Below are 13,140 nucleotides of genomic sequence, written 5' to 3' on the forward strand. Positions count from 1 at the left end.
GGGACACACAGACACAAACAGGGCCAGTAAATGGTACCATCCTTACAACTTGTACCGTAATTGTGACAGAATTATAGCTTTATGTGGACAGGTACAGTGAGAAGTTGGATAAAAGATTTGTTTCAATTCAATTTATTTCTATAGCGTCAAGTCACAACAGAAGTTGTCTCAGGGGACTGAACAGAAACATCCACATACATATACAAGCTAATTAGTAAACTGTATCTATCAAAGGAAACAGCAGGTTGTGTTGAATCTTCACTTCTTCACAGTCTCCCATCCTGAGCAAGCACAAAGGAGACATTGGAAAGGAAAAATTCCCTTTCACAGGAAGAAACCTCCAGCAGAACCAGGCTCAGGACGAGTGGCCGTCTGCTTTCACTGGCTGGGTTTGAGAGGAACAGGAAGAAGAAACAGACAAACACAGAATGGCAGGTCCAGGTGTACTTTAGGAGGAAAGACAAAAAACATTTAAAAAAAAAAAGGTTAAATCGAGTCATCTGGACCAGTTTCTTTAAGTGAGGAAATGTTTTGTTACCCATCCAACGGACTTTGTCAGTTTATGGCCTGCCAATCAGATCTGTCCAAAAATACATGATATTGTTGGAATCTCAAAAGTAGACTTTTAGTACATGTAAAACACACCCATTCAAAACAATCAATCATCATGTACAACAATCAAATGTAGGCCGGGTGGCCAACTTGAAACAGCAGAAACAGAACAGAAACAGCCTGAGGACAACCAAGGCCAAAGTGGCTCAGAAAAAGTGTTATAAGCTCCATCATCCAGGTAGAAAACAACAAAAAAGGTTAAATTGTGTAATCTGGAACTGTTTCTTTAATTGAGAAACATTTCTTCTTCAGGCTGTTTCTGCTCATGAGGCATGGATTGTTTATTTGAACTATTATTTAAATTTACATTAATTCATGCGACTTAGTTTGATGTGGCGACCTTTGATGAAGGGAGCAGCTAAAAGAAGAAGAACATTAAAAAAATGTTTATGGAAGGCATGTGCAGCAGGAGGGAGATTGGGAGTGACACAGGTAATGAGCATGAGTGTGATTGCGGCAGAGAAGTGGGCGTGGCAGATGGCAGAGAGCGGAGATCAAGACACGCTGTGCTCTTTTAGAGATTTATAGCGTTAAGAACATTGCAATAGTTTGGGAGGGCCTTACAATGTATGTAAATACTAAAATAAATATAATAGCCTTACTTCGCAGATTTTCACCTATCGCGGGGGTGTCCCGAACACAACCCCACGATAAGGGAAGGACTACTGTTATCTTAAAAGTAAACAGTACGTTAGCCTCACGGACAGAAACTGGAAGTTGGTTCCACAAGAAAGGAGCCCGATAACTAAAAGCTCTGCCTCCCATTCCGTTTTTTGGAAAATCTAGGAACCGCAAGTAAACCTGCAGCCTGAGTGTGAAGTGCTCATTTAGGAAAATATGGAACAATAAGATCTGTTTTATAAGATGGAGCTAGGTTGTTGAGAGCTTTGTAGGTTAGAAGTAGATATTAAATTATATTCTGAATTTGACAGGGAGCCAGTGGAGAGAAGCTAAAACTGGAGAGATATCCCTATCATCTCTCATTAAAACTCAGGCAGCAGCATTTTGGAATAACTGAAGACTTTTTAAAGAAGTATTTGGACAACCAGATAATAAACCATTGCAATAATCAGGTCTAGACATGACAAATGCATGAACCAGTTTTTCTGCATCATTTTTGGACAAGATTTTTAACTTTAGAACTGGAGGCCAAATAATACCATCCAGAGAAAGTGAAAGAATGCAAACTTTGTTCCTATGCTCAGGTCCAAAAACCAAAACCTCAGTCTTGTCTGAGTTTCAAAGCAGAAAATTTAGGGTCATCCAGGATATTATGTCTTGGTTGTTTTCACACCTGATAGTCCGGTAGACTCGGTTCGGTTCGGGACCAATATTCATGACATTTTGTTTACATTTGAGCTGGTGCATTTGCATTCACACTGCACTGTGCAGTCGAGCCAACCTGTTGAACCAACCTATTCCCCCGCTCGCCTGTGGGGGCGCTGCACCAAGAACTACTGAAAGAAACGACACACGTCTTCTTCTTCTTCTGTAAATAAAAACGAAGTGGCATCAAGTTTTAGCAGTTTTAGGAGTTATATTTTGTCATTTTTCAAAAATGGACTTAGCATGAGCCGAAGATGAGACAGAAGACCATGGAGAATGTTGTTTTTCACACAAGGCAGCTGACGGCTCCATATAAGGTCAGAGAAATGCGTGTTTGTTGGTCCTGTGGAGCGGGGCCCGGTCTGTTTACATTCACACTGTACTCGAACCGCGCTAGAGTTCTCTTCTACCGGACCGAGACCTAGGTTTTAGCCCGGGCCAGAGTTTGCATTTTTGTTCCGTGACAGAGTTCGATGGCACGTTCACACCTCCCTAAACGAACCGGACTTTCTAGGAAAACGAGCTAGAGTTCGATTAAAGCGGACTAAACAGGGCTGGTGTGAATGCACCCTTAAGACACGATTGTAATCTAAATAACTGATTGGATTTGTTGGGTTTCATGGACAAATATAACTGTGTATCATCAGCATAATCATGGAAATGTATTCCATGCTGTTTGAAGCTGTGAAACAGTCCAGTCATTTTTGAAGAGTCAGATAGTTATCAGTAGTACCATACCAACCAAGACATCAGTCATAAAGCACAGAGCATGAAAAGGGCACACATTTTTGTCAAGGCTAGGCTACAGGCTAGCTAAGCAAGGACACGTCTTTGATTGTTTTTGAGACAAATTTAGTTTAAAAGTGTACAGTGTTGCAATCCGGATCTCTCCCTCTGCAAGTCACAACATGTGCGTGTTTCCTTTATATCTGAGGTAGTTGTAGATAAAACGTCAGATATGTTCCAAGGAAAGCAATGTTTTACATGGAATGGGTATAACATAAGTTAACTAGTTCAAGTTCAAGTTAAATAAGGTTGTAGTACAATTCTGGCATCCACATAATCCTACCTTTCAAAAACTGATGAATTAGAACACCTCACACCTCTGTGTGTATTTTATTGTATAATTACAAACAGAAAATTTTGAATGAAGAGGTAAAAATTCCAGCACAGTTTTTTTCTAAAATCACAGAAAAGGCAGCATCCATCTCTGTGTATATTTGGTTGCAAAGTGAAAAATACACCTAAAATACACCAGACTTATTTTATTTGAATTTTCCAGCAAACGTATTGCTAACCACCAACCAAAAAACAAAAAAGCCGAAAAAGTCAAACATGTTTTGAGACTTTTTTTCATCTTTCTTTATCTAAACCCTAGTGTTGTAGCTTTGGATGCTTTCTTGACAGCCTGGAAAGTCCCAAAAACAAATGAGAAACAAAAAGGCCAAATTACATCCAAATCAGACCACGCCTTCTAGGTGCTGAAATTTGTCATTCAGCGCATTATCCATGAGTTTGAAATATACATTTTAAATGGTAAAATGGTGACCAGTTTGCTGAATAAAATCCAAACTAAAGTGGCCGTTTTATTGCTAATTTGTAAATGAAAACAAATGGGTTTTTGAATCTTTATGTAATAATTTTCTTCTAAGTTGGAACAACAAATCACGTAAACAAGCAGATGAGTGTTTAATGGATGATTAATGGCGAGCACGTCTCTAGCTGAGGGTTGGGTGATGCGGCTGCTTCCCAACAGAGGCACGGATGATGCATTCGGGTGGAACTCAGTACGGTCTAGGTGCATCATATAACAGGTGCCGTGCAGCACAAGGGGAGGGGTCCCTCCATGTGTTGTCACCCAGGAGACAGAGGCAGGCAGATGTTGCACGCCTCCAACCTCAGAACCTATCCTAATCAACAGAATCATCTCTGGGGGTAAAGCCAGCTGAACCTGAACTGCCTTCGAAACGCGAGGTCACTGAATACGACAACTGGCTGATAAAGCCACTGTATAATTGTTGGTGTGTGTGTGCGTGTGTGTGAAAAAAGTCAAGAATCTCTGTGCTTTCTTTAGATATTTCCCCATTCATTTATCTGCTTTGTATCAGTCACGACACCTGGCTCTTACTGTCTACAAAAACAAAACACCGTATGGCGCTCTGTGTAAGAGTACTGCTCACAACCTTTGCTGTTTGCCAGTTAAACAAACAGTAAAGCACCAACAAACAGAGGAGAGAAAAAACTTTCTTCTTTATTCTTTGGCAGACCGTCTCATTGTTTCTGTCCCTGATCTTTCCTTGCTTTGTTCGGCTCAGTTGAGATGGATTAGAGTTTTGGGTGCTGACATGAATCTGCTGTATAGGTCTGTCTCCGTCTATCTGCAGTGAGCTTGCTTCCCTCGAAGTCTGACAGCTGCTCTGAGCCCCAAACAATCCCTGCCTCGCTAACAAATGTACCCAGCTGACTACACTCTGAACATCCTGCAGACATATAGAGTAGTCAGTACAGTTTGCACCATAAGTCTCTTCCTTTCCCGCTCACTTTATCAATCCCCGCTCGCCTCCCTCCATCTTTCTCCTGCAGCTCTTGAGCGTCGAGGAGCTCATTTAGGCTGATGTGAAGACATGCCCGTCGGTCATGGCAGAGAACAAACATCAGCTAACAGAGGTCTTTCAGAACGTGCCCTGCAGGATGCCAAACGGTTTTTCTTTCCCTATGAATGGAACTTAGCTACTCTGCTTCACTCACATGTAGAAAGTGATCCACTTTAACCTTTGAACTTGGATTGTAAATGCTCTTCTTTTGCAATCATGTTACTGTATTTAAAACCATAACTTTGTTTATCTTCATTCACCTCATTGAATAGTGTACCATGTATAAAACTTATTCTATCCACCGGGATCCACCGAGTGGTGCTACTGTGCATAAATATTATCTAGAAACTGGGGGGGGGGGGGGGGGGGGACGAAAGCGACTTTAATCTCACAAAGTAAAAGCAAATGTTCATGTAAGAAACATATTTTCACATACCATATCTAGACCCTACAACAACTATAATTTAGTTGAAGGAAATACATTTTACTAAAATATATACGAATCCTCAGAAAACAGGGCTGACCGCTCAGTTGAGTTGTCAGTTTATGGATGTAAACCTGTCACAAGTCACTAGTTTGTTATTCTGTACACATATTCTAAAGATTGCTACTCATTCAATTTGTAAACTACACAACCATAACATACATTAAAAAAATGTCTACTTGTCAGGATTCATGATTTGTAAATATCTAAGCTGTGTCTTTCATGCTTTTGAGATAGCGCTATCTGAAACCACCGATGTGTGTCTGGATAGCGCATTAGCATAAATTATATGAATGGAGAGTGCTGCTTTTGAACCGATGCGGGGGTGAAACTGAACCATCGGAGGAGACGTCCTTAGTTTCTTGAACCGTCTCAGCAGACCCGTCTCAATGTGGAGGAGCAGCGACTTTACTCAGAGCCTTTCATGAACTACCAAACTTTTTACTTTTTACCCTCCAAGGGAGAGTCCAGCTGCACTGCAGAAAAAAAAAATATACCTTAACTGACTGTTTCCAAGATCTTGTTTTTTTGGTCACTATCCAGAGTTGTGACCACAAGTGAGGATAGGAATGTAAACAGAGAACCTTGCCTTCCAGCTCAGCTCTCTTCATTACAACACTGGCACAGTGTATGCACAGTGGAGACGAGGAACATGGCCCACTTAGACTCAATGATCCCACCTCAGCTGGGATGTCACTGCCAGGCATAGCAAACCTTCACTACATATATGGGTCTACAGGGTGTGTTCAGCATCTTACCTTGTCATACAGTCTAACTCACCACCAGGTGGGGATTAGTTGAGAGCTTCACACTTCTTTTTATCCAAATGGATAAAGAATAGTTGACACATCTACAAAGTTTATCATCAATCTGAGGCCTATGGTGTCCTGATGCCATGTGTACTTAAATATACTTTTGTGTTTGAACACCGTTTTTTTATGGACAAACCATGTCAAGAATCAAATTCCAATAACAAAACACCACTTGGGTTCAGACCAGAGAGGCTGTTCCTCTCAATCATGTTATATCTTTGTAACCCACATGGGCATCAAAGTCTCCCAGCAAAAGATGGAGTTCCAGCACCCCTGCTAAGGACTTGTAAAAGTCTGTCATTTGGCAGATAGGCATCAACAACTATTAGTGCCCACCTAAAAACACAGGAAAGCTACCCATTCGTTTAATGAGGAAAACTCCAACGCACAGGCACCAAGCTGCGGGGGTATAGGTAGGCTCACACCAGCTGACCCCTCTCACCATGGGCAACTCCTGAGTGGAATAAGGTCCAGCTTCTCTCAATGAGCTATGCATTGAGGAGAGCCCTACTATTTCAGCTGGTATTTCTCAACCTCATACTCAAGCTCAGGCTTCTTCCCCAACAGAGAGAGGTGGTATTTTATGTCCCAAGAGCCAGCTTTTGTAAGCTAGGGTCAGAGAGCTTAAGTTGCTACCTTTAGCTGCTGGACCTGACCCGTATGAGCTGCTGCAGGTGGTGGGCTTACAGGAAGGCAAACCAATGATATTCATTTGGAATGAACTAAACCCATGGCAAGTGGTTCGTGAGACATTTTGAAAACACACACATGTACACACATGTACACACTTAACAAAGAAAAAAAACATTAATGCTTTTTCTTTTGCTTTTGGCAGCAGGACACAACAATAAGTGGTTGAAGATACCATCCCCAAAGTAAAGCCTACGTTAACTCCAACTTTCTACTTAATAAACTCAAGAAACGTGTAAGCAAATAACTAATACCAACCTCTAAAGAGTCTTCATTGTTTTCTTAGACACTTTTTTGTCACATTTAAAACACCTTTACAAAGACTGGCTTCAGCTCACGCAGAGCCTTTGAGTTCAGCTTTCTAGCTCATTAGAGTTTATCATAATGAGACACTTTCTCTTGGCTGCATCACTAGCATCTAAAGGAACCCCCCCCCCCCCCCCCCCACACACACACACACACACACACACACAAAATAAACCAAACAGACTACAGACGAGCACAAAATGTCCTCCAATTATTTTAGCTGAGGCAAACTTCTGAAACATCAGCTAGGAAATGAAGACTGACAACCGTTTAGGCCACATGCTCAAAATTAGAGGAAGTGTTTGTACTGTCACGCCAAATACTTTTCCACATCTGAAGGTGCAAAAGCACAGATTTGATTGGGGAATTACAACTCAGGCAGGGATGTGAACCGAGAGCCTGCTCCTTTCTTCCCACCTGTCCTGAAGTGTTAGAGCCAAGACTTGAATAAGTAAGGAAGGAAAACTTCAAATGCACTCTCCGAGTTGCTTCTCTTACTTTCTTTATATTTTTTTACTGGAAACGAAATGCAAGACAGCTTTGACGTTGTTTCCACTGTGTTGATACTGGGAGTTCACTGGCACTGTTCAGGCCAATTAAAGAAAACACAAAGACTTTGTCAAAGTCGTCAGAACGGCCTCCTCCAACAGCCAGCATCAAAGTGTTTGAGTAAATTCACTTCTGTTTGAAGGTAGTGATGTGTGTCATCAAGGTTTCAGCTTTCAAATGAAACATCGGCTTCAATGTTAAACTGCTGAAGCCTCAAACATGCAACAAAATACCCCAGCATGTTTACAGAGACGAGCCTGTTGGATGACTTAGCAGTCAGACATCTCCTTATTGTTGGCTAACCATCCATCATCCGTTATCTTTCCCGCTTTTTCCTTTTTGGGTCGCGGGGGTTCACTGGGGCTTTTATCCAGCCATCACTGTGCGAGAGGCAAAGGACACCCTTGACAGGTCTCCAGTCCATCACAGGGACACAAGGACAAATGAGACAAACAACATTCACCCTCTCACTCTCATCTAGGGAAAATTTAGAGTTACCAATCAGCCTAACATACATGTTTTTTTGGTCTGTGGGAGGAAATTGGAGTACCAATAGAAATAAAATAAAAAGTAGAATAAAAACAAAAAATAGAATAAAAAGTTCTAAAATTGCGCCGCTCAAGGTGGCTGCATGTTGGAGCAGCTCTGTTACTTTCATTCTGAGATTTTGCTTTTGGAAACTTTAATTCCTCTTTTTCTGGATGTAAATCACATTTTTTGGAGGATTGTTTCCTCTGGTATCAGATGCTGTGCAGCTGGAAGGATTTTTACTGAAACTTTTTTTAGTTTTGGACATTTGTTATGATGCGTAACCATGGCAACAAGGCAGTTTTCTACTACCAACAGCAGCTGATTAACACATCAAAAGCTCAAATAATATCTCAACGACAGCCCCAAATCTCAAGTGAGTTGAAAAGGATGTTCTGTGGACACATTCTCATCTACCTGCCAGCTGTGCTCGAGTGCCTGACCACTGGGATCCTGGAACTAGCAGGAAACATGGTTCATGACAGCGGAAGGACAGGATCGTCCCTCAGCATCTACAGTTGGCTGTCTGCAGAGACAAGGAGCTCGGGAGACTGCTGGAAGGAGGGGCCATCGCTCTGGGAGGAGTTCTGCCCGGCATTCGGGCGGTCCTACAGCCAACCAAGAGGCCAGCCGAGTCTATGTGGACGGATCGGACAGCATCTGCAGCCAGTTTCTTAGGATCCACTGTGGGATGGACCTTTACAAGAGATCCTTCCTGTCTACAGCCATCAGTATCTATAACATCTCTTAATGAAATGGGATAATGAGTTACAACAACAAATAATTTCCCTTTTGGATTAATAAAGTATTTTTGAATTGAATTGAATTTAATTGAAAACACACACAGCACGGAGAGAACATGAAAACTACATCCAGAAAGGCCCCCAGCTGGGATTTCAACCGACAACCTTCTTGTTGAGAGACAACAACTCTACCAACTGAGCCACCTATGGCTAACCATCACGCCCAAAACTACTTATTTTACTTTGCTTTCTTTTTAACCAACCTGAAGCATGATAAGCATGATTTCCTAACTAAAGTTGAAGAAACTGTTAAAAAAAACTACAGGAGAATTCACAATTGAACAGGAAAAAACATTGAATGTTTAAATAAAGAAATTGTACTTGAAAAAAAATGGGATCAATTGATCTCTAAAAAGTTGGGACAATGCTATGTTTACTACTGTGAAGCAGCTCCTGTTCTTTAAGAACAGTCTTTAACCATTGAGGAACTAAGGAGACCAGGCGCTTACATTTTTGAGTTATTTTCATATGTAGGACTGTATCTGTAACAGTCCTTGGTCTTCTTTGCCAGATTTGTTGTTTCAAGATTAGCCAAAGATTTTAGTTTGGTGAGACCTCTGTACAGCAGGCCACTTTAGTACCCAGAATCTACTATGAAGCCATGCTATTTTAATGGAAGGAATATGTAGTTTTGTATTAATTTAATGAAACATGCGAGGCCCACTGAGGAAACACATTTTCTCAGTGCTTCAGGGATAAACACTGAGGAAACTGGAAACACAGGAAAAAACAGATCCAGAAAACTAAATAAAATTATCACAAGTAGACACTAAACACCACAAAACACACAGATTATGACAGGATCCCCCCATCATGGGACGGCCCCTGATGTCCCAAAACAAAATATACGTAACTCAGGTGGCCATCTTTTGAGATTATACTTTAAAGCCCTCTGCTCCACACATGTGGCAGCACGACAGCTCAGTGGTTAGCACTGTTGCCTCACAGTAAGAAGATCCTGGGTTCAATCCCCGGTTGGACCTGGGGTCTTTCTGTGTGGAGTTTGCATGTTGGTCTCGTGCTTGCATGGGTTTTATCCAGGTACTCCAGTTTCCTCCCACAGACCAAAAATTGCCTTCAGACCCAGGCCTCCCTTGCAAAAGAGATCTGTGATCTCAGTGGGATTTGCCTGGTTAAATAAAGGTTAATATAATGTGGCCTGTGTTAGCTCTCTGCAAGGGCAACTGGCTGAAGATATTGCCAAATCTTTGTGCGAGTTTGCCCACTGTGGCAACCTCTGAAAAAATGAACAGCTGAAAGAAACAAAAAAGTAGACCACTACGGCATCAGCATGGAAGCCTTACTTTTAACTGAAAACATTCAAGGCTACAAAAACAACGATCAATACTACTTAGGTCTAAATGCTCATTTCTAAAGGTTCTCCAGTAAATTAAGTCACTAACATCAGGGCAGCCACTGTGTGTAGACGGAGGTGGGTAATTAAACTATGTGCACAGCCTAGAATACAGTATGGCAAGCCATGCACACAACAATAACTGTTTTAAAACAAAGCTGTAAGCTGGTCACGTGGTTGAAAACAGTGAGACAAACTGATATGTGATCTCCAACAATTTTCAGTCAGGTCATCTGGACAGTTTCTTTTTTTTTTGCTAAAACGTTTCACCTTCCATCCAGAAGGCTTCATCAGTCAAGGAAACACACAACACAAACTGATTCTTCCCCCAACAGCTTACTCCAAAGTGGAACAAACCAGTTATGTTGGTGCTAAGATGGTGTCTTTGGCACGCCCCCTCCTCAGTTACCGGCCCTCTTCCTCGTCGACAGTCATGTTAAACTGGTTCAAAACCAAAAAAGTCCATGCTCAATAATCCAGGTATACAATCCAACAATTTTTAGTCAGGTCATCTGGACAGTCTGGACAGAAACTGTCCAGAAGACCTGACTGAAAATTGTTGGATTGTATACCTGGAATATTGAGCATGGACTTTTTGGTGATATGTGAACTATTTTCTCAGATTTTTCTCACAATTTTGAGTCACCAAGCCCCAATAACCTTGGCCTAGAAACATAGTGGCTTTAGGGAGGTTTAGAAATTTGACGTGGTCTCTGATAAATGCATGCTACTTTATTTTTGTTAAAAAAAAGTTCCTTAAAAGGTTGAATATTGTCCTGTTAATTTCAAAGACTGACTTTAGTTGAACATTTTCTGCATATTTGGTCCATCAACTTTTGTTTTCACCTGATAATGCCTGTAAGTTTGAATAAAGTTCATTTATATTTGGTGTGTATAAAATATTGATTTGTGCCACTTAAAAAAAAATATTAGTGTAGCAGCACTTCTGTGCACAAAAAAGAAAGAGAACTCATTATTTCATTGGTAAACTCCAGTTTGGAATAATAAAAAGTTCAGTTTCTATATCTGTGTGGATCACAGCATTAATTATACAAGAGAGTGTGTTAAATGGAAGAGTCTGCCCTCCATTAAAACCGTGGAGGATTCTCACAGTAATTTGGCCCAAAAGGTTCTCCCCTGACAGCATTAACGCTCTTTTATTATATTAATTTAAACACATTTATGCACCCATGGAAAAGCAAATCTATTGTATTTTCTGTTACACTCCATTTTAGATTCATTTCCAGCTTTCAGAGCCTGCTCTTAAATCAATAATCATTTAGTGAGAAATTAGTGGTGGAAGCCTCATGAGGTGCAGAGAAAGAGAAAAGGACATAAAACAAAGGGTTGATTCTGAGGTGAAAAGGATAACTTTTAAAACTGTAAACTTCATCATGAGAAGACTAACCTAAGTTCACGCTCCTGAAACACTGAACCTTGTGTGATTCGTGTGTCACCTGGAATATGTTGGAGAGGTCGCGGAGGTTGAACACGTAGTGGAATTTGACTGCGGTGGGGAGGAAGGTGGAGGAGATGCGCTGGTGCAAAGCCAGGGCTAACTGGACCAAGGTGGGGCAGGTCTTCTGCAGGGCGTGGCTGAAAGCCCTGCCTCTCAGGTGGTGGGACAGGATGGAGCTGTAAATGGTGCTCAGAGCCTCTGCTCCAGGAAACGACAGGGCAAAGACTGAGAAGTGCCTCTGTGGAGACAAACAAAACACAAACTGTTCGAGAAAAATATTCTCACTTCATCACATACGCAAAATGAACCACACTCCATGACAGGAGAAGATTTTTACCTGGTATTTTACTTGCGAGGATAAACTTTTCAGGACAGGCTACACAGATGTACAGGAAGTACACACAGATATACAGGAAATACACACAGATATACAGGAAGTACACATAGTTATACAAGAAGTAAAAACAGATATACAGGAAGTACACATGAAGACCAGTCATGAGAATCTGCCCCGAGCCGTCTGTGCAGCTTGTTTTTATACTCTGATCAGTTCAGCCGAGCTCACAGACTCTGAGGTGTCCTTGAAGCGACTGCTGCATGTAGCAGCCTCAACCAGCTCCTCATTCAGCTCTTTAATAACCCAAAAATATGATTCATGGGCAGAGTTAATATTCTCAGCCATAGTAATTAAAACACCCATAAACTCTGACCAAAAATTAGCTAACAGAAATATGAAAGTTAACGTGATCTTCACTATTGACGGCAAGGTTCATGTTAGTGCAGTCCACAGTCAGAGGGTAGTCTGACTTTTGATTCTTTTTTTGTTTTGTTTTTTTGGCCAAAGAAGTTACTTGAGCTGCAGAAACCTCTGCTGGTCATTCAATAATATCCATCTATGTTTCATGTAGAAAGTCAACAGAATATCTTTAAGGAGAACCTTCTTTTATTGGTTTATAGAGAAACTTCAGAGCTCAGGTATACCAGGAGCCAACTAGGAAGTTGAAGGAGAAACTTTGACTGGGACTGCCACGTTGTGACCATTTTACAATTTTGATTTAATAGTACTATGTTAACAGTACTATGTATTGGAGTTTGTTCTCAGCTACCACCATAGCAAATGTTAGCTTAATATCTCTAAAAATAGTTGATTTATAGTATTTTACCCTTTTTGCTCAGGTGGTCATCTTAGATTTTTGATTTGCAGTCTATTATGGATTGTTCTCAGCTACGAATACGACAAATTCCAGCTATATTGCTGACTGAGTTGCATGTTTTAATGTCTATTTATGTTTTTTGTTTGTTTCTTTCTTTTTTTTTTCAAAACTGAAGATTAGTGAACTGAACATTGCAATCTAAATGACAGAATTATCACTGATAATAATAATAATAAAAAGTTTTACAAGCAATTCAGAAAGTTTTTTGTTGTTTTTCAGCTAAGGGAAATATTTGGTGGAAGCTGAAGTCATACAGCTGGATATTGTATATTCCCTGGAGCAGCAAATATGTTGCTCCACTGCCAAAAATAGATTTTAATTCCCTCTTCAAGACAAACAGCTGTTATTTTTTTCCCCCACAGTTAAATATAAGCTTCAACATGTGGCTCTGTATATAAACACTTTTTTT

General features: G+C 40.8%; 1 protein-coding gene across 1 annotated transcript in view; it reads right to left on the reverse strand.

Annotated features, from left to right (window-relative positions):
- Positions 1-13,140, reverse strand: part of dnah9 (dynein, axonemal, heavy chain 9) — a 428,033-nt gene that overhangs the window by 245,214 nt on the left and 169,679 nt on the right. The window contains exon 47 of the mRNA XM_037691599.1: positions 11,516-11,755. Coding sequence (XP_037547527.1) covers positions 11,516-11,755 — 240 coding nt within the window. The remainder of the gene's footprint in view (positions 1-11,515; positions 11,756-13,140) is intronic.

The sequence above is a fragment of the Nematolebias whitei genome, chromosome 17 (genome assembly GCF_014905685.2).
Source record: "Nematolebias whitei isolate Nwh7 chromosome 17, NemWhi1, whole genome shotgun sequence".
Classification (NCBI taxonomy): Eukaryota; Metazoa; Chordata; class Actinopteri; order Cyprinodontiformes; family Rivulidae; genus Nematolebias; species Nematolebias whitei.